This window comes from Oryx dammah, unplaced genomic scaffold (assembly GCF_014754425.2).
Source record: "Oryx dammah isolate SB20612 unplaced genomic scaffold, SCBI_Odam_1.1 HiC_scaffold_12, whole genome shotgun sequence".
Classification (NCBI taxonomy): domain Eukaryota; kingdom Metazoa; phylum Chordata; class Mammalia; order Artiodactyla; family Bovidae; genus Oryx; species Oryx dammah.
The window spans coordinates 55040087-55061624 of NW_024070196.1; the positions used below are offsets into that span (position 1 = coordinate 55040087).

General features: G+C 46.5%; 1 protein-coding gene across 6 annotated transcripts in view; it reads left to right on the forward strand.

Moving 5' to 3' along the window:
• The window catches only part of CIT (citron rho-interacting serine/threonine kinase), a 171882-nt gene that overhangs the window by 137192 nt on the left and 13152 nt on the right, over positions 1–21538 (forward strand). For 3 of the 6 annotated variants that reach the window (XM_040250781.1, XM_040250786.1, XM_040250787.1), the window contains 15 exons: positions 2332–2467; positions 4806–4910; positions 9544–9684; positions 10093–10200; positions 12059–12221; positions 12450–12614; positions 15543–15680; positions 16400–16580; positions 17217–17308; positions 17799–17903; positions 18112–18281; positions 18971–19015; positions 19455–19535; positions 19666–19801; positions 21089–21228. In XM_040250781.1, the coding sequence (XP_040106715.1) occupies positions 2332–2467; positions 4806–4910; positions 9544–9684; positions 10093–10200; positions 12059–12221; positions 12450–12614; positions 15543–15680; positions 16400–16580; positions 17217–17308; positions 17799–17903; positions 18112–18281; positions 18971–19015; positions 19455–19535; positions 19666–19801; positions 21089–21228 (1906 nt within the window). The remainder of the gene's footprint in view (positions 1–2331; positions 2468–4805; positions 4911–9543; positions 9685–10092; positions 10201–12058; positions 12222–12449; positions 12615–15542; positions 15681–16399; positions 16581–17216; positions 17309–17798; positions 17904–18111; positions 18282–18970; positions 19016–19454; positions 19536–19665; positions 19802–21088; positions 21229–21538) is intronic. The other 3 variants (XM_040250782.1, XM_040250783.1, XM_040250784.1) reach the window with 3 other exon arrangements.

Sequence of the window (21538 nt, forward strand, 5' to 3'; positions counted from 1 at the left end):
GAGCAGCTTCCCTGGATCTGCCCCACTAAATCTCAGTAGCTGCTCCCTCTTCGAGTTGTGACCACCAGAAACATCTCCAGACATTGCCCGGTGTCCCCTGGAGCGGGGGCAGCTGCCCCCAGTTGAGAACAACTGCTCTATAAGAATAGTTTACAATTTTTTATTTTTTCTTCCTTTCCTGGTAGGCAGTAGTAATCCTGAGTTTGGGTAGTATCTTTCCTCTACTTCCCCAGTTCTCCCAGTCTAGGATTCCCTCCTGCCAGGGTCGCAGGTATGCAGGTTATGCACTGCACTCTGCTGGGAATAGACTTGAAGATCTACCATGACATTTTACCAGCTCATGGTGGGAAAGTGTTCGTTGTAACAAAACCAGTATATTATGACAATTTACCAATGGGTAGACGCGCATGGTCTTAAAGAACACATGCCTTTCTTAGTTTGCAGAGAGGTACCCTATGGGCTGGTATCCACCTTGTGCTTCATGTCTGCCCAACAGAATTCTATTCATCCTGCATAACCTCACTAATATCACCTTTCCCTGAAACTTACTGTCTCGTAATACTCTGAACTCCCTGAGCAGGGTAACTATTCGTGGAAGTATTTATCATTTATCTGGACTCTGTCAGACTCATTTCAGTATTTCCCACATTTGGTGGACCACAGTAGACTCACAGCTGTCTTGGATGTGTAATTAGTGCTAAATCAACTACACTAAGAAAGACTGGAAGCAAAGGGAACCCATAAGCTTCCAGAGAAACTGGTAGAAACATTTTCCTGTTGGACATCTTCCCTTTCAGGGTATTTGCTAATGTGAGAGGGCTGCTGGTTTAAGACTTCCTGTTACTGTTTCCCCCTGAACTCTTGAGCTCCTGCGTCCTCACCATATGTTCTGGCTGTTCTGACACACACCCCTCCCTCCTACTCGCAAGTCCAGCTCCTAGCCCAGCTGCTTCTAGAGTCCTTTGTAGACAGTTTCGGGGGCAGAGTCTGACCATAGCATCAAGAACGCACAACCATGCGTGAAAGTGTTCTCTGGTGGCGCTAGTGGTAAAGAACCCACTTGCCAGTGTAGGTGACATGAGAGACTTGGGTTCCATTCCTGGCTGGGGAAGATCCCGTGGAGGAGGGCATGGCAGCTCACTCCAGTATTCTTGCCTGGAGAATCCCATGGACAGAGGAGCCTGGTGGGCTACACTCCATAAGGTCTCAAAGAGTCGGACAGGACTTAGCACACACATAGGGAGATCTTTCATATATTTCTTTCAGGAGCAATTGTGAAAGATCTTGGCTCTCTCCCCCCACCCCCCGCCATTTTTTTTTCCTTCCTCTATTTTGGTGTTATGTGGGATCTGAGATGAGTAAAATATAATTCTTATTTTTTAAAAAATATTTATATATTTGGCTGTGCCTGTTGTTAGTTTTGCATGTGGGAACTAGTTCCCTGATCAGAGATTGAACTTGGCCCCCTGCATTGGGAGCGAGAAGTCTTAGCCACTGGACCACCAGGGAAGTCCCTAAAATATAATTCTTAATTCTTGTTTTCTAGCGGCTGAGTCTAATGCAGGAGATAAACTATGCGTTGAACTATTTATCACCTAAAATAGAGAGTGGGTTGTGCCAGGCCAGTAGTACATTTATGCTTTGGGTCCAGAACAAGAAGAGGTTACTTCTGAGAGGAAGCCTGGGAAGGGCTCTGTGGAGGACATGGCCTTCTAGTTTACCCTTCGAGTCTGAGTAAGACTTGGGTTTGTTGGGTCGAGAAGAGAGCTGCCAGTGAAGGAGCCTGTATAAGTCCAGGTGTGGGAGCAGGAGAACAGAAAACCTGAGTTGGGGAGGGGAAGTGATGTCTCAAGTGTGCTTCCAGGTTTTGTCTTCTGTCGCCCTATTTACAGGCACACCCAGCAGATTCAAGGTCCAGTTTCCAGAACACTTCAGCTCTTGCTCTGAGGAGAGGCAGTGTTTGCTCGAATGGGGCCCCACGTGGTCCTCGGCACTGTGCTCCTTCAGTGGGACCTCATTCCTTCCTGCTTCTGCAGGAGGGTGTAACAGTCTTGCCATTTTCAGCCCAGTTGCATTTGGAAAAATGCCTCGTTCCCTTCAGCCCTTCCAAGTGCATTTATATTCACAGGAACCTTACCTGCTAAGAGTATTTTTACCCAGGGCCTAAAGTGGGTCACATCCTCGCTCCACGTAATTCGGAACAAGGGATCAGGCTGGGCTCTCCCCAGCCTGCAGGGTGTTTGGTTGCTTATCCGTGTCCAAGCTGGGCCAGCTTCCTTCCTGCAAGGTGGCAGTGAGGGGGTTTCTGAACGTGCCTGTGTCTCCCCGCAGGGCAAGGGCTGACCAGCGGATCACTGAGTCGCGCCAGGTGGTCGAGCTGGCAGTAAAGGAGCACAAGGCTGAGATCCTGGCCTTGCAGCAGGCTCTCAAGGAGCAGAAGCTGAAGGCCGAGAGCCTCTCCGACAAGGTCAGCCCCTGTCCCTCCTGCCTTCTAGATACGCATGTACACTTCCTTCTTTTAGCAGGTATTCACATGCACTCAATCCATGGTCAGCGTATTTCATAAACCAAGTCTCACTGTTGTGCTTCCCCAAGGGACACCCTTGGTTGGCAATGTGGGGGTGGGGGTTACTTGGGGTATCAGAGTCGGTCAGTGACTTCCTAACATCTGCCCATCAGGGCCCCTGAGGTCCAGATTTTGACCTGGGTACACAGCACTCTCCTTTTCTGGCATTTGATTTCTGAAAGCCTTCGTGGATCTAATGTTGAGCATCCTTGGGAAGTGCGGGCTGGCCAGGACTCCTGTTCATTCCATTGGTGCAGTGGCAGGGAGCCTCAGTGTCTCTGGGTTCTAAGTCCAAGGACGCAGCACGATCCGAGGACAGTGCAGGTCCTCATATTCCACTTTGGAAGTATGCACGTCCTGTCCATGAAGCACTCTGTATTTACAAGTTGACATACTGGTGTTTGAAAAATTTTAATGGTCTTAAAAGAGATTCAGAATAGGTGCTTCTGTCCTATAGATAAGAAGAGTGAAGGTCAAACAAATTTCATATACACACACAGACTGTTTCATATATACACATACACACTGTTTTGTGTGTGTGTACGCCCACATACAAACACACATAATCTGACCTCTGAATTTTGGGTAACTGTAATTTCCTGATTATAGAAGTGATTATTTGGGGTCATTGTGGAAAATATAGAAACCACAGAAAAGTAAAGAAAACGTAACTGGTAATCTGTCACCACTGTTATGCTGGTGAATTTATATTCATTTATTTATATTGATAAATTTAGGTTCTTATTATATAAACAGGATTACATCGTTTTTTAAAGAAACATCACATAAATAGGGGCTTTTCCTGAATTAGTAAATATTTTTTGAACATGTAGTTCTAGAAACATCAATTACACAGAGACACCTATTTTAATCATTCTGCTTGTGTTAGAAATTTGAACTTCTTCCAGTTTTTTTTTTTTTTTTTTTTTTTGCTGTCATAAATAACATTGTGATGAATGTACATCTTTATGGGCATCCATGGTTATTTCCTTATTGGAATTTCATAGAAATGACCAGATTCAAGCTAGAGCTTGCTACTCAGGAATATTCCTGAGTTCCTTGGTATCGGCTTACTAATTTTTTAAATTAGATACCCCATGAGGAAAGTAAATATGTTATTTAACCATGAAAAAAGGAAACGCATTATTTAGAGATAAATGAGCTTTTCGGTGTTTAGCTTGAAGGACGTTTTCTTCTACCTGACTGTCCTAAAGTATTCTACAGCCAAGTCCTACCCATCCTTTAAGACTCCAGACTTTCTGACCCCACCTTCTCCCAGTGACAGGCCATTCGGGATGAATTTCTCTCCTCCATACCTCTTATCAAAATCATCGCTTGACAGAGTAGTCACTATTTGTGTTCATGTCTACTTAAGGGCCGCCCTCTGCCTTTGTGACTTGATACAAGATCTTTGAGAGAGCTTGTCTGCCCTTTCATCCCAGAGTTCTGATACTATCCCATGCAAGTAAGCAAGCATGTAGAATATGATGATTTAATTCAGCCAAAGCATGTCAGATAAATAAATTTTGGAGAAGTCATCTTCCTAGAACTTGTCACAGGTAGCTACACGTATGACCCATCCCTTAGAAATAATAGCTTCCCCTAACAGAATAACCTACATAAGGCTTATCTTTGACATGGACATTTGTGGTATGCTTTTAAAAACCTGAGCTTCCCTGGTGGCTCAGACAGTAAAGAGTCCGCCTGCGATGCAGGAGACTTGGGTTCAATCCCTGGGTCAGGAAGATCCCCTAGAGAAGGGAATGGCTACCCACTTCAGTATTCTTGCCTGGAGAATTCCATGGAGCTAGAGGAGCCTGGTGGGCCGCAGTCCCTGGGGTCACAAAGAATCAGACACAACTAACACATACAGTGTAAAACAATTACAAACACGACTCTTTAGACTTCCATGGTGGCTCAGATGGTAAAAGCGTCTGCCTACAATGCAGGAGACCTGGGTTCGATTCCTGGGTTGGGAAGATCCCCTGGAGAAGGAAATGGCAACCCACTCCAGTGTTCTTGCCTGGAAAATTCCATGGACAGAGGAGTCTGGTAGGCTACAGTCCATGAGTCAGACACGACTGAGCAACTTCACTTCACTTTTAAAAACCAGTGTTTATGTTCTGACCCTTAGAACTTGATTTTTCTTTGGCTGTGAAGGCTTGTGGATATTGGCAAAAGTCGTTAGCATATAACGTTCCTAAATACGGTATCATGGCCAATTTTTCCAAATATCCAGCTCAATGATCTGGAGAAGAAGCATGCCATGCTTGAAATGAATGCCCGAAGTTTACAACAGAAGCTGGAGACGGAACGAGAGCTCAAACAAAGGCTTCTGGAAGAGGTGGGTGTAAGATGCCTGGTAAATAGAGCCGGGCATACTCTCAGAAGTGAACACTTGTCCTCAGGTGGGCAGGTCCAAATTAAGAAATTAAGATTTCAAGGCTGAAATTCTCAAGGAAGAGTAAGATGGTCACTGGGTACTTTCTGGAAGGTGTTTAACACGTTAAAAGAACATGTCAAGAAGCCCTGGGGGCCTCTTTGTCATTGTGTCCTCCCAAATAGTGCTTAATGGAGTGTAAAGCACATAGTGAGTATATGCTAACTGGAAGTTTATTAAATATGCGGGCAAATAGATATTGAGTTAAATTGTTCTTTAGAGTTAATATCCAGAGTATATTAAGTTTGCAGCCTGATGAGCTTCATGCACGGGACAGATGCCAAATCTCATGAAAACTTTTGAACATCCAATTAATTCAATGCAAAAGAAATGACACCCTGCTTTTGAGACACAAAACAAAAAGTTCAAATTGATCTCCTAAACCAATCCAATCCTTATGTTATTTCCTGTACCTCTGACTAGAATTCGGAAAATCTCTGTTTAAATTGAGGACAACTCCTCCAACCAAAGCCTTGGTTTGGCTAAATCACTGATAATTTGTCTTCATTCCTTAGAATTGACCTGTCAGGACAAATGCAGTTTATAAAGGTATTTCACGAGAAGTTAGACTCAAGAGTGTTCTGTTTAAGCCACAATGAGCCTGACAGTTGAATCAACCAGGTTATCTGTTTTGGTAAATGGAGGTTTTACTGTGTGCTTCCTGTAGCCCCTGAGAGGCTCTGCTGGTAGAAGTATTGTAACTATGCTATTAAGTTTGAAAAATGTGGTGCACATTTTGCAGGGGAGCATAAAATGTTTTCTAGAATGACTTTAAAAAATATAGTTGGGAACGTTCTGGAGATGGATCCATGATGATATACAGCCACATGACTCTACTTAATGCCACCAAACTGTAGGATTAAAAATGATTAAAGTGGGGACTTCCTGGCAGTCCAGTGGTTAAGATTCCATGCTCCCAATGCAGAGGGTATGGGTTCGATCCCTGGTTAGGGAACTAAGATCCTGCATGCTTCATGGTGTGGCCAAAAAGAACACAAATGATCAACATGGTAGATTTTATGTATATTTTACCACAACAAAAACGTTTTTAAATAAAATCAATATTACACATGGGTGGAAAGTTCACCAAAGGTAACTCTCAGAATATTATAATAGAAAATTTTAAATCTCCCTGATTGTCAAATAGAGAATGACAAAAGATAGAGAATGATCAAAGAATGGTCTTTTATCTGGAATGACTAGGCAGTGTCCCCACTAGGCAGTGTCCCCACTTTGGACACACGTTGGAAACAGGAAGCACAGAAATAATCAGTGATCTCGCCTGTCCTCTTTTCCTTCCGAGGAAAGAGCGTTGGCCCCAACAACTCTGCTTTGGTCCAAGGTTACATGGTGAGTCAGTGGCAAGACTAGAAATAGAAGGCTGGCATCCTGATTCAGTCCCCTGTTCTCACTTCTAAAACTACTGGGGAACATTTCCAGCTCCCTTGTCTGCTCCTCACAGAGGGTTTTTTGAAGACAGACATCTGGCTGCACTGGATTGGAGGCAGATCTCATTGAGAGCTGAGAGCACTGGGAAACACAGTGGTCTCCACCGTCAAGGGCGCGGCTGGCACCCTGGCTTGGGGTGGGCCCTGTGTCAGCAGGTGGTCGGGGGCTCAGTTTGCCTGTCTTGTCCATCAGGTACAGAGTCTTGTAAATGGAGCCAGAATCAGAGTCTCACAGTTGGAGAGAATTTCTCTGTGTCATTTAGCACAACTTCCTAGCATTTGCACCACCGTTTCTTTTACCCTTTCCCTGGCAGACTTCACTGACAGAGCTTTCTCTCAAATCTTTTCTCTCGGGCCCACAGAGGCCTCCGAAACTTTTCTGACACTGCTGTTTACAGGCATGACTAGTCCCGACTTGGAAGTAATACCAGAGCTCCACGTCCGTTTGCTATGTCAAATAACCCCCCTTCCAAGGTAGAGAATCCCTTCCCCAGCCTCCCTCACAGGTGGGCTTGGGGCACCTGGGACTCAAGACTTAAAGTGACTCAAGATTGCCCAACTCATTTTTCTGGCAACTCTGACTCTTGGAAAGTTCTTTCTGGTTTTGAACTAAAGCCTGTAACTTCCAACCATTGGTTCTACTACAGCAAAACATTTGAAAACAGGGAGTAGTCTTATATTTCCAACCAAAGTAGGAAGTTAATATTGATTAATGATCATATTACTTGATTAGTAATAAAAATAACTTGTTTTTCTTTTATTATTTTAAAAAATAACTCATGTTTAATTTGGCACATGCCACATGCCTGAGTGCTTTGCATGAATTAGCTCATACGCTCCGTGGGATACTTCTGTGAGAGAGCTACTTTTTATTTTATTATCCCTGTGACAGTAGATTCGCTCTCTCTTCAGCTCTCCTGACTCCATGTCACCTTTTCTTTTCTAACTGAAACATTTCAGGTCCCACCAGGATTGAGATGTTCTTTTCTGGTAGTTTTATCTTTCCGAACGGTTTCTAGAAGTCCTTGGGGTTTGAACAACACGGAGTAGTGGGCTGGCCCCACCACTGTCCTGGGCTCTTTGGGTGGCTTATCACACCACTGACACCCATTGATCTGTTAGATCACCACCAGCCCTTCTACATGGTTTTGTTTTGTTTTGTTTTAAACATCTTTGTTTATTTGAAGGTTTTTTTAAAATACCATCCTGTTAAGCCTTCTCTTGGTGGTTTTGGCCCCTCCTCCCAGTCCCCAGGGGTGTTTCCCACTCTAGTTCTGTGTCTAGCTCCTCTGCGCCCTCCCAGTTTCCTGTCACCATCATAAAATTGGCGGACAGATCTAATCACGTGGCTGGAGCCCTCCTTTCAGTCTAACACCAGGCAGGAATAGCCTCCATTTACCGCTCTCTGGGAAGCAGGTAAATGGTTTTGGAAAACATTTCATTGAGCACCAATGTCACTCTTACTTGTTTTCTATTGTAGTAAATAAGCAGCCAGTTTCTTGGAAAGCTAATGGACAGTTGATGTGTTGATTCTAGAGAAATATTTTGGGCCTGGTTGTCACCAAACAGATTCTTGTCCCTAGTACTTGTTTCTCTGCTTCCTCCCTAGTAATTAGTGTTGTCCTAAAATAGTGGAAGGAAACTAAAGAGGGTAATTTGCAGAAGTAATCATTTGTGCTACAGGGGACGGATAGCTCCCTGGAAGAGATTATCCTAGCTGTTTTCTCTCTTTTCTTTTGTATTTTAGGGCGTTCTGTGGTTTGACTCAGAAATTCTAGGTCATGCACCCAGGGCAGGTGATTCTGAGTTAGTATCAGTACCTCTTGCTTTACAGAGGCTGGATGGAGAGGGGCTGGTGGAGTAGGTTGGGGTAGGAAGGGCAGATGGAAAAGTGAGGCGGCACACCTGGACTTCATCAAGAGAAGAAAGAAGAATGAAGGAGGCAGCGCTGAAATTCATCGAGCATCTGCTGGATGCTGGGCCCTGGGCTTGGTGTGTCACCCAGAGAAGGGGGTTATTACCCCCACTTGCAGATGAAGAGACTGAGGGTCTGAGAGGCAGTGAGCTGCCCCTGGTCACAGGACTGATAACAGTTAAGCCAGGGGACTTCCCTGTTGGTGTAGTGGCTAAGACTCTGTGCTCCCGCTACCGGGCTTGAGTTTGATCACTGATCAGAGAACTAGATCCTACTTGCCACAACTAAGACCTGGTGTAGCCAAATAAATATTTTTTTTTAAAGTCAGGATTTGAACCAGGGTCTGGAATGTTCTAAAGCCCAGGTTTTTTTCCGTGGCACCGTGATGCCTCAGAATCAGCTGCCTCTCAAGAGAAAGGGCATTGAGGAGCAGGAATGGAAATACAGACATCAGTGGAGGGAAAAGAAATATGGTGGCGAGGTTTCTCTGAGCTGAGGGCGTCTATAGCTCTCAGCCTGCTGGGGCAGAGAGCACTGAGGTTTGCCCTCCTGGGGAAGGGAGTGTTTGGGTCGCTGCTAGTATGGTTAGACTGGACGCCAGGGGTTGGGTGAAACCAAGCAGTATCCTGTCAGGATAGCTGTTCTCTTCTGCTTTTTAGAAACAGAGCATTTTAGGTAAGAGAGCCATAAAGCCAGTATCTTTACCGCCTGCCCTATTTTCTGGTTGACTTCCATTGTAGAAAAAAAGAATTGGAGAGAGAGTTCTCACACAAAACTATTTGCAATATACTAAACAGAATTTTGTTTTCTATGGGTTTTACTGATACTTGTACTGGCCCTGGGATCGCCCGCCTTCCCCTCCTGGTAGCAGCACCGCCTCCCACCATGGCTGTTGGTGTGCTTGTTGGTCTCTTGCACTGACGCGGTGCCCTTTGAGTTAAAGGTGCTACGACTCCCATTTGTGTGCGCCACACAGAGAATCACAAAGTGAGTTCTCTCAACAGTGGTTGAGATAACTGTTCATGCATCGTTGTGGAATTTCAGACAACTGGTCATCCTGGAACGAGCTGAAATTTTGGTGCCACATCTGAAATGAGTCTGAGTGGGGCAGTGAGGGAGCGTGTTGCATTGTGTGTGGTCTGAAGCTTCTCTCTCCGGCCTCTCCCCCCACCAGCAAGCCAAGTTACAGCAGCAGATGGACCTGCAGAAGAATCATATTTTCCGTCTGACTCAAGGGCTGCAAGAAGCTCTGGATCGGGCTGATCTGCTGAAGACAGAAAGGAGTGACCTGGAATATCAGCTGGAAAACATTCAGGTAAGAATCAGCACCGGGAGCTTACTGAAAAACTGTCTACAGAGGCAAAGTGTGATGGCTCAAAGCCACCTGGTAAGATGGGCGGTCTCTTCATGTGTGTATTTTATTACGAAAACTTTTCAAATGTTAAGAGAAGCTGGGACATTTCTATCATGACCACCCTCTAGATTCTTCTACTCACCATTTGCTATTTTTGCTTTTTCACGTATCTTTGTACTTGAGTCTGTGTTTGTTGGGTGGGGGACGGTGGGCAGTAAGATCAGGACTAAGTAACAATTGGCTCAGTGTGGCTTTTGTTGAATTTTTCATTTGTTAGTGTTGTAATGACTTTATTTCTTATTAAAGTATCGAATTTAAAAGTCTGCTTCTTTCAGCATCTGAGGTGCTTTTTGTTTTCATGAATCTTAGGTTCTCTATTCTCATGAGAAAGTGAAGATGGAAGGCACTATTTCCCAGCAAACCAAACTCATCGATTTTCTGCAAGCCAAAATGGACCAGCCCGCCAAAAAGAAAAAGGTGGGTCAGAGGGTGTGAAAAGCAGGCAGTGGGCAGTTTCGTTCAATCATGATGATTCTGTGAAGGTCACTGGGGTAGATAATCCTAGGAACATCAGAGAAGACAAAATGCACAATTTCTTTGTTTTGGGTTGAAAAAAGAGGCTTTGAGATCATCAGAATGGCTCTGAAGAGAGGCTGTCACTCTGGAATCTGTGACACACTGTGCTGTGTTCATGGCCTTTAAAATTGTGCTGCCTTCCTCTGTGAAGGAATGAGATTTTTTTCCCAAGCAGCTGGGGAGGAGGAGGCAGCAGAGAGGAAGGCTGAGTGTTCAGGTTGGCATCCCAGATTCCAGAGGGGGTTCTCTGCTTGTGTGTAAGGGACTCTAGAGAGATTACCGGTCACTTGTGTGCCATTCTAGGGTTTCCCAGGTGGTGCTAGTGGTAAAGAACCCGCCTGCCAATGCAGATAGATGTAAGAGAAGCAGGTTTGATCCCTGGATTGGGAAGATCCCCTGGAGAAGGGCACAGCAACCCATTCCAGGATTCTTGCCTGGAGAATCCCACAGACAGAGGAGCCTGGCAGGCTGTAGTCCACAGGGTCACACAGAGTCGGACACGACTGAAGAGGCTGAGCATGCACACACATGGGATTCTAGACAGAGAGGGGTTCTTAGGTCACAAGGATGGGATTCCAAAGGTATTAATAGGTCATCTGTATGGGGCCTGAGAAGGAATCTCAGGTCATGCACAAGGGACTCCAGAAAAACTAGACATCATCTGCTCAGTCCCTCTGATCGGGTCAGTAGGAGACTGGGGCCCAGAGTGCTGCTGTGACCTGCTCAGAGTGTCGGACTGGATAGCTGTCCCCTCCATGGGGTGCTGCTCCATCCTTGCCTTTAAAATGGTAACAATTTAAAACAATGACCAGGAGACACGGATGGACAGGCTGATAGATACACATGGGAAGATTTTTAATAAGCCCAAAGCATGCTTCCTTGAACCACTGCAGCCTTCATGGCAGTTTTGGCCAGGTGTTCTCAGTTCAAGAAGGTCTCTAAGGAGCTGGAAACTTCCCAAGGCACTCAGGTGTCAGCGTAGCACTGATGATGGTACAGGAAGGGGAGATGGGCTGAAGGGTGTCTTATGATGCTGAGTTCTCCTTCTGGAGAACAGAGCAGCAGGAGAAGCGAACAGCGGTGTCTGTCGAACACGGACTTGCTTGTGTGCTCTGTGACTGTGCTTGTATGTGCTGATGATGGTGAATCTTTTTTATTTTAGCAGTGGACTGTTATCTGATTATGTCACTTGATGTAGTCAGGGTATTCCCATGTGTTTTTTGGTTGTTAATTTTGTTTTCAGTCTCATTATCCTATGTTTTACTTTTTTCTCCCATATACAATACATATTCCATTTGCATTTTTTTTCTTGGCATAAGCCCCTTGTGTTGACATCATTTTAGTATCTTTAAAAAAAAAAACACTCATCTCTGTGTCTAAGCATCATGAGACAAATTCAAGGCAAGATTTCTGAACCATCTCTCCTGATTCCATCCTCCACTTCCATTTTTTTTTTTTTTTTTTGAGGGTAAAGTCTCAGGAAATGGCTCTCCTTGGGATTGCTAAAGGAAGAGGTGGTGGCAGTTCAAGCATCTTTAACCCTCGCGGTGGAAACTTCCGCACCCCCATTTTTTTCCAGCCAGCTGGGAGGGGCTGTGGCTCAGTCCCCCCACCCCTTCACATGCCATTTTTACTAAACCCGCTTGCAGTGAGTATGCACCCGGCTCTCATGGTCTCCTCGTCCCGAGGCAGAGTTCCTTTAGTTAGTTCCCAGTGCCAGTTTCCAGGAGTTAGGAGATATCTCTGTTTCCATTGCTAGGGTTTATTTAGTCGACGGAAAGAGGACCCTGCTTTGCCCACACAGGTTCCTCTGCAGTACAATGAGCTGAAGGTGGCTCTGGAGAAGGAGAAAGCTCGCTGCGCGGAGCTCGAGGAAGCCCTGCAGAAGACCCGCATCGAGCTCCGCTCCGCCCGGGAGGAAGGTACGGGCGCTCTGGACAGCGAGGGCGGTGCACCAGGCCGAGGGCCCGTCTCAAGGAGATGAGTGGAGTCTCAGCCTGGTGGTGACGGCACCCTCGGCATGGCCCATATGGCACCCCGGGTGTCCTTGTGGTCTCAGGCCTTTGAGAGCCAGACCCTGGGCAGTCCACTTGGTTGGGGCCTCTGGGGGACACCACTAACCTAAAGGCGCTGGACTGGTCTCTCTCCAGCTGCCCACCGGAAAGCCGCAGACCACCCACACCCATCTACGCCGGCTACCGCCAGGCAGCAGATCGCCATGTCCGCCATTGTGCGGTCACCCGAGCACCAGCCCAGTGCCCTGAGCCTGCTCGCCCCGCCGTCCAGCCGCAGGAAGGAGTCTTCCACTCCAGAGGGTACGTTCTCAAGGGGCCACTGGACCTGCATTGACATTTTTTTTTTTTTAATGCACTGAGAACTGCAGACCTGGGGTGAAAATGACAATGATAATATGGAGGGCTAAAGAATAAGCAGTGAGCCTTCTCCCAACCCCAACCCCAGTTCTCTTACCCAGGGTCAACCATTGTATTCTTCCAGCCATAGCTCATGAGCTAACTGCATGTCTATTATTTAGGTGTCCTATAATCATACTTAAGGGATATGAGAAAATAATCCTCTTTGCTTTCATAAATATCAGCCCACAGTGCTGTACACTGCAGAACATCTTTCTTCTTTAATTAAAATGCCTTCTTAGCAGGTTTCATATTAGCCCATATGGATTGACCCCATCTTTTTAGAGGGCTGCTTGGTGTTCCATGGTGGGGGGTTTATAATTCACCTGTTAATCCAGACCCCAGTTGACAAGCATTTAGGTTATTTCCAGTTCCTTGTTTCCATACACACCCTGCAGTGAACACTCTGCACAGCTATGGGTGCTATGACTTTCGGATAAGTTGTTGGGAAATGAGTCACTGGGTTAAAGGTTGTATGTATTCTGAAGGTTGGTTGTACCAATCTTTATACCAGTGGTGTGAGGAGTTTTCTTTGTGGTTTCCAATGTACTCTATTTACCTAGAGATGGGATGGACTTTAAAAAAAGCCAAGGAAGTTGGTTTGGAAAGTCACAGGGAGAGCAGAGTAGCTGTGGTTTAATATCAGGGTATCACCATCAACCCACTTCAGCTGCCAGTCTCAGTGGAATTTTGTTGTCATTTCTTCTTTAGTAATGATGTCATCTCGTTTCCCATGTTTACATAACACCTTGAATCAAAGAGCTTCACTCTTAAAGTCTTCAAAGTGGTGCTGTTAACACAGATGAAAATCATTTTGGCCCCTGGGTTCTTCCATGAGGTTGCATATAGCGGCTCCCTGAGTAGTCTATAACACTCCAAACATCTCCTTTGTGTGCATGGCATGTGCAGAGTGCATTTATGTTATTTATTCCTCATGACTTTTCTGTTAAAGGAAGAAGACAATGTTGTTCGGAGAATCCAATTTGGATTCAGAAATTTGGATCCTGAGCTTTTCTATTTAAAGCTGCCTTTACCTGGTTAGGTCACTATTGAGAAGGGAGCCGTCTAAACAGAAAAATTTAATCTTGTTAGTTTTAACTGATTGGAATTTAAATGCAAGAATCAGTTCTTTGAGGCTTAAAACTTGGATTTTTAAAAAAGGATGTTATTCGTGGAAGAATTGGGCATGAAGGGAGACTTCTTTAGTCAGTCTATGTATTTAATAGTCAGAAAGTCTGTATTGCAGAATATTAAAGTTTTTTTTTTTTTTACCATAGTATAAACATACTTTAATTCTCATCAGTTACAAGCTTGCAAATTTCATGTTTTACATAAATAATTAATGCAAAACCGTGGTTGCTACATCTGGAACTTACTTCAGTTCATTTGCTGTGTTTGTTTACTCACACTTTGGTTATGAAAATATTATAACACATTATTGGTCTTGTATTGAACAGAAATTCTCTATGAAATAATCTGAAGCAAGAAGCTAAAATGAAGTCTTTAAAATTATTTAAATATATTCAAGAATGGTGATTTTTAAACTGGATTCTGGAAAGTGCTCCATGATCTCATCTGGGAAACATACCTTTCACGACTAAAATATTTACAAACAACTGATTTAGAAGCATATGTTTGTTTATGCTCACAAACAGCTATGCCATCATATTAACCATCTCCTACTGGGAATGTGTTTTTAAATAAAACCTAATTCCTAATAACCAGATAATGGCGATCTTAATTTGATTCCTATAAATCTAGACACATCTGTTAGTGTTAAAATAGTTTCACAATCTGTCACTAAGATGCTTTTTTTTTTTAAAACAGCTTTATTGAGATATAATTCACATACCATACAATCCATTTGTTTGAAATGTATAATTCAGTGATTTTTTTTTTTAAAGTAAGTTCACAAGGTTGTATAATCATCACATTCGAATTTTTAAAACATTTTTGGTCCCTCCACTCAACCACCAAAAAAATACCCCTAAACTCACTGGCAGTTACTTGCCATTTCCCCCTTCATGGAACCTCTGACAGGCACCAGTCTGCTTTCTGTCTCCATGGATTTGCTGTCCTAGACATTTCCCGTAAAGGAAGTACCTTGTATATCTTTCTGTGTCTGGCTTCTTCTGTGGAGCATAATGTTTTTCCGATTCATCCATCTTGTAGCATTTATCAGTTCTTCCCCTTTTTTCATGGCAGAATAACATTCTGTTGTGTGATCATCACATTTTGTTTATGTATTAATCCGTTGATAGACATTTGGGTTGGTTCCATTTATGGCTATCATAAATAATACTGCCGTGAACATCTGTGCACAAATGTTGTGGCCCCACATGTTCTCAGTTCTCTTGGGTATAGGCCTAGGAGTAGACTGGCTGGGTCATCTGGTAATTCTGGGCTCCACAGTGGCTGCACCGTTGGCTTTTCCACCAGCAGTGCATGAGGACCTTCATTTCTCCACATCTTCATCAACACCCATTTCCCGTATTTTTGAGTCTAGATAATTCAGTGACCGTGAACTAACCTCTCACTGTGGTGGTCGTTTGTGTTTCCCTAATGAAGAATGACATCAAGCATCTTTTCCTGTGCATCTTGGCCATTTATTTATCTTCTTCAGAGAGACATTTGTTCACATCCTTTGCCCACTTTTTAATTGGGTTGTCTTGTTATTATTGCATCATAAGAGTTCTTTCTGCATCCTATCTACAGGCTCCTTGCCAGAGAGATGATTTGCAAATGTTTCTCCCATCCTGTGGGTGTCTTTTCACTTTCTTGATGGTATTATTTTGCAGCACTGTGATTTTTTAAAATAAAATTTCCCTCCAGAATTCAGCCGGCGTCTTAAGGAGCGCATGCACCACAACATCCCTCACCGGTTCAACGTGGGACTGAACATGCGAGCCACGAAGTGCGCCGTGTGTCTGGATACCGTGCACTTCGGACGCCAGGCATCCAAGTGTCTCGGTAAAAGCAGCCGCTGTGCATTTGGGGTAGGGCCCCTGTGGGTCTCCACTAAAGTTCTGTCCAACGGTTTTTTTTTGTTTTTTTTTTTTTAACACTCCTCATACAGTTGCTCAGTCATGTCCGACTGTTTGCAACCCCGTGGACTATGCAGTCCATGGAATTCTCTAGGCCAGAATACTGGAGTGGGTAGCCTTGCCCTTCTCCAGGGGATCTTCCCAACGCAGGAATCGAACCCGGGTCTCCTGCTTTGCAGGCAGATTCTTGACCAGCTGAGCCACCGGGAAGGCCCATCATATATAGTGCATTCATTCTCACATGTTTAGTCTTACGGGGAGGACACTGTTTTCCCCGTGTTCAAGGAGGGATTTATACGCATTTTCAGCCCATGTCTCCAATCGCCTGTGCAAAATGCCTTGGGCTTTGTGAACTTCTAGCCTCCTTTCCCTCAGGCTGGTCTCTCCTCACCTTTAAGCTGTGTCCTGGCTTCAAGGGAGATGTGCAGATGTGTCCTTTGCACTGCTGTCTGTGGCAGCCTGGGAGAAGCCAGGAAGACTGGATTGAGAGAGCTTGGCTGTCTCCACAGGGGTCTGGGGCCTGGGAGGGCTGAGGGGTGCCCTGAGTGGCAGGGCCAGGCAGGGTGGAGCTCGGGGGCTGGCTGGCGGAGGCAGGGAAGGTCCCTGCAGTTGGGTGTGTTTTCAGCCTCCACTGCTTTTCCCTAGAATGTCAGGTCATGTGCCATCCCAAGTGCTCCACGTGCTTGCCAGCCACCTGTGGCCTGCCAGCCGAATACGCCACACACTTCACCGAGGCCTTCTGCCGCGACAAAATGAACTCTCCGGGTCTGCAGTCCAAGGAACCCAGCAGCAGCTTGCACCTGGAAGGGTGGATGAAGGTGCCCAGGTATTGCTGCAGGGAGGTTTGTTCTGGCAGTGGGTGGGCAAACGGTGGCTTGGTGAAGGGCAGCAGGATGTGCCGGTCTGGAAAAGGCCACTTTGGGGTAACGGATTGTTTTGAGCTAAAGGCACTTAGAAAACAGCGGGTGCAAGAGGGACACTCTGACCTCCCCGATTTCTCCTGGAAAGTAGGATATAACATTTCCATGTCAAAGCTGTTCTTCCTGCAGCAGGAGGAAAGGAGCATTCTTATCTTCAGAGCAGGGGCAAGGCCAGCGGGGAGAAACCTATGCGCACAGACCGTGTTAGTTTTCCACAGTTAACTGTTCTTCGTTTGACTTAGGATATAAGCACTTGGGCCCATCTGCTTTGGGGGCTTTATTTGCTTGTGGAGACTCCCACGTACACACAAAATTAAACGTGTGTGCGCATCTCTCCTGTTCACATGTCTTAACATCAGTTGAATTCAGGGCCAGCCCCATAAGCCAGAGGGTAGAAGGAAGCTTTCCCTCCCCACCCCAGCATGTCATTCCTGTTGTTTTCCAGGGAAGCAACTTTACTGGGATTTCCTCTCCTCCCAACTCTTGCCTCCCACCTGATTCTTCCAAGTTCAAACAGTTCTTTCTCACGTCTGTCTTCCCAGGAATAACAAGCGAGGACAGCAAGGCTGGGACAGGAAGTACATCGTCCTGGAGGGCTCCAAAGTCCTCATTTACGACAACGAAGCCAGAGAAGGTAAATTAATGAGTCGGGGAATCTCGTTGCACGCAGTTGGCCCAGGTCTCCTAGTCTTGGCGTGAAGGCTCTGTTTTCCGGACTGCGTTGCAAGCCTTCTACGAATTTTCCATTTTTGAAAATTAAAACCCAAGTGACTCCGCTAAAGGTTATTGGTACGATACTCACGTCTATAGGTCTCCCCTCTGAAGACCCTGCAGGGTGCTGCCCTGAAGATTCCACCTGCTAATACACCTTCCGAGAACTTCCGCCTCAGCCAACTAACCCCTAAATCTGCATCGTCATCCGAAATTTGACTGTGCTCTTCATCTGACACGATTTACTTTTGTTTTTATCTTCCCTCTCCGCCTTCTCCGCACATCTCCTCCCTCCTCTGTTCTCGTGCGCCTCTCTTTCCACGCATACTCCGTCTCTCTCTCTTCCTCTCGTCTCCCCTTGTTCTTGTTCCTGTTCTTTTGTTTTTCTTTCTGCCCTTCCTCTTTGCACCAAGCTGGACAGAGGCCGGTGGAAGAATTTGAGCTGTGCCTTCCCGACGGGGACGTGTCTATTCATGGCGCCGTTGGTGCTTCTGAACTTGCAAATACAGCCAAAGCAGGTGAGGGGCGGCAGGCCCCCCCGGGAGGTGGGCTGGGCTGCAGCCTTCAGCGTGGGTAGGAGGGGCCCCTGTGCAGGATCAGCCTGCAAAGGAGGCTCCTCCGCCCCTCACCTCCACTTCTGCTAAGTAACTGGGACGCAGGTGGCTTGGCCCTCCCTCCTGGTGGGGGTGGCGAACTCCACCCTGCGCTCTCTGCCCAATCTCCTAGATGTCCCCTATGTCCTGAAGATGGAGTCTCACCCCCATACCACCTGCTGGCCTGGGAGGACCCTCTACTTGCTGGCTCCTAGCTTTCCTGACAAGCAGCGCTGGGTCACCGCCTTAGAGTCAGTTGTGGCAGGTGGGAGAGTGTCTAGGGAAAAGGCGGAAGCCGATGCTGTGAGTATGCATGCGGGCCAGAGCTTGTGTTTGTAGAGGGGGCTGACTGGGTGGGGGTCCCTTAGGCCTCCCCCTCTGAAGGGTGATGGGATTCTGTGCCCCTAGAGATCCAGGCTTCCAGGTAGGGTCTGGCCTCACAGGTCCCCCCGCCTGAACCCTCTAGAATGAGGGATTTGCCACCATTAGCCAGCCCTTCAGGGCATACTAGATCTCAGTTCTGGCAGCACAGCTGCAAATTATTTACAAGGAAATACTCTTTCTCCTTTACCCAGATGCTTTTACGTGGTTCAAAGGCTTGTGTTACAAGTAGCACAAAGGGCTGCCGAAAGCCATGTCTCCTTCAGGAAACTTTTTCATAACCTGCTCAATTGCTTTTACGTGATGTGCTCTTCCGAAGGCAGGTCTGAAATCCTACTTCTGAAGATATTAGAGATGTGGGTGGGCCTTGATTGCCATCACTCCTCCTGGAACGTTCCAGGATACAAACAGTGCTCATCACGCACTGGCATTTCCACCACCAAAGCCCCAACAGCTCTTTTCAAACACTTAGCTCCTAATAAACACTTTAAGTGTTAGCAGTCGGAAGTCCTTAGCCACCAGCCTCCCTCTCACGAGAAAGCCCTGTGTTGATGACCCATCTCCCACGTGTGAGCCTTTAACTGAACGCCCCATCCATGTGTGTACAATAGGGCCATGACTGTACTTCCTACGAGCCTCTTCCCGCGTGGGATCAGGTAAAGAGACTCAGGAGCGGGTTGGTTTGCCGCTGACACTGGGCTTTGCACTTGTGCCGCCGCCTGGAGGGACAGGAGCGTCCACGTGGCTTATTAACCCTTTGCAGTGACACCCTTCAGCTTTGGCTTGTTTTGTGTGACAGAATCTATGTCTCCTGTGCTCATTTAGTTCTGCATCTAAACCAAGTTATGGCCCCGATGCTAATTAACCACCACTCAGAGACACCAATAACATTTAGGTCCTGCCTTTTTGAGCTCAGATCAAAGTAGGGGGCAAGTCAGGAGCAGGTGTGTGCTTCTGAGTGTCTGCAGGAGTAACTTGCCCTTCTCCCTGGCATTAAACTTTCCTCTGTTCTTGTCTCTCTGGACAGTCCAGTCACGAACAGTTCAGCCTCACTGTGGCCTCCTTTTTTCTCTCTTCTCTTTCACATGTGAAAAGAAATTGCTCGGAAACTCTCTGCTGAAACTGGAAGGTGATGACCGTCTGGACATGAATTGCACACTGCCCTTCAGTGACCAGGTGACGATGCTTTTTTTGGGACATCTGCTGGGATCTGGCCATAGGTACACGCGTTACAGGACCGTGTCAAGGGGTGGTAATGGGGACATGGCCCCGCTCATGCTCTTCCTGGGGACTTGCACCCTGGCAGGTGGTGCTGGTGGGCACCGAGGAAGGGCTGTACGCGTTGAATGTCTTGAAGAACTCCCTCACCCACGTCCCAGGAATCGGGGCAGTCTTCCAGATTTACATCATCAAGGACCTGGAGAAGCTCCTCATGATCGCAGGTGGGAGGCCAAGGACACGGCACTTTGCCTTCACTTGTAAGGGAAACGATTTGAAACTCACATGTCATGTTTGTCAAACTCGGGGGCAGGCTGGAGCAGGAGGGGCTCTTCCCTCTGGGTCTCTGAAGGGGCCCGAGCCCCTGTGCTCTGAGAGCCTGCCCGGCCCTGCTGTGTGCATCCCCGTTCTCCCTGGTCTCAGACCCTTTGTTTGCATGCAGCACTCACTAACAGTTTGACACATATTTATTTCTTTCTTCCTACACACACACACACACTCTTTCTCACTTATTCTGAACCATGTGAGAGTCAGTTGCAGCTCTGACTCCAGATTCTTCAGCCAGTCAGCTAAGAACAAGGGCATTCTCTTACATACCCAGGGCAGAAAGGCTTTATTCTCCTCTCGTTATTGGTAATATTTTTGTTTTAAAGGAAGACGATAATGCATTGGCTCCATGTTCAAAACATTCACAGTCAAATCTTAACTCAGGCTTGGCCGGCTGGATCCATATGGTCAGGAACTAGCTTTCCTTGATGTCTCGGTGCTTCTCCTCTGTAGGCTTGTTTTCTCGCTTGCTTTCCTTTCTTTTTCCCCACTTCCATCTTAGCATTTTCCCTGGGCGCAGTTTTAGGTTCATAGCAGAAGGGAGAGAGAATTCCTGTATACCTCTGCCGTCACACACGCACGGCCTCCTCTGTCATCAGCACCTGGGTGGGGCATGCAGTGGCCCTGCACTGACAGGTCACTGTCATGCCAAGTCCACAGTTTACATTTGGGTTCACTCCTAGACATTCTGTGGGTTTGGACGAACGTGTAACAAATATATCTGCCACTATAACATCATACAGAATAGTTTCACATGGTATATTTTTTTCTTTCCTTTAGTCACATGGCATGTGGGATCTTAGTTCCCTGACCAGGGATTGAACCTTTGTCTCTGCAGTCATAGTGCAGAGTCCTAACCACTGGACTGCCACGGAACTCCCATGTCCACTGTTTTATATTATAAAAGTCCCTCGCTGTCTCACAACACAAACGTTCTTGACTTTGGTGGGGAACACATTTGAACGTTCAGTTCACATTCTCCGATTTTTTGTCTGTGGAATTTTTGTTTCCTCCCACAGTCTTGACCAAGAGGCTAGATATTTTCCTTTTAGATCTAACACTTGGCCCTAACCTGTGTTAATGGGGATTTGTGGAAATTCATGCATCTGTGTGGCCTGGAGTAGCTTTTACTCAAGGTTAGAATGAGACCCGCCATTGTGCTCTGCTGTCCCCGGTCCCCTCAGGAGAGGAGCGGGCCCTGTGTCTCGTGGATGTGAAGAAGGTGAAGCAGTCCCTCGCGCAGTCTCACCTCCCCGCCCAACCGGACATCTCGCCCAACATCTTTGAAGCGGTCAAGGGCTGCCACTTGTTTGCTGCTGGCAAGGTAAGTGGTCCTCTGGGTCCCAGCTGGCGACTCTTCTGGGAGTTGTTGTGGCTCCTCTGCTTAACAGTTTGACCTTGAAAACCCTGTCCTTAAACTGGGTTAAATTTCTGTTGCTTCTTTTCAACACAATTGGTAATGGTGCCATTGGCATCACATGAGCAGAGCCAGGGTTGCTCCTGAACACCCAGTGGTGCACGGCACGGCCCCTCCCCATGGGGGACAACCTGATCTTATGTCCATGGTGGCAGCTTGAGAGATCCTGCTCCTAACCAGCTTTCATGGAGCTGGTACACTCACTGGTGATGCTCTT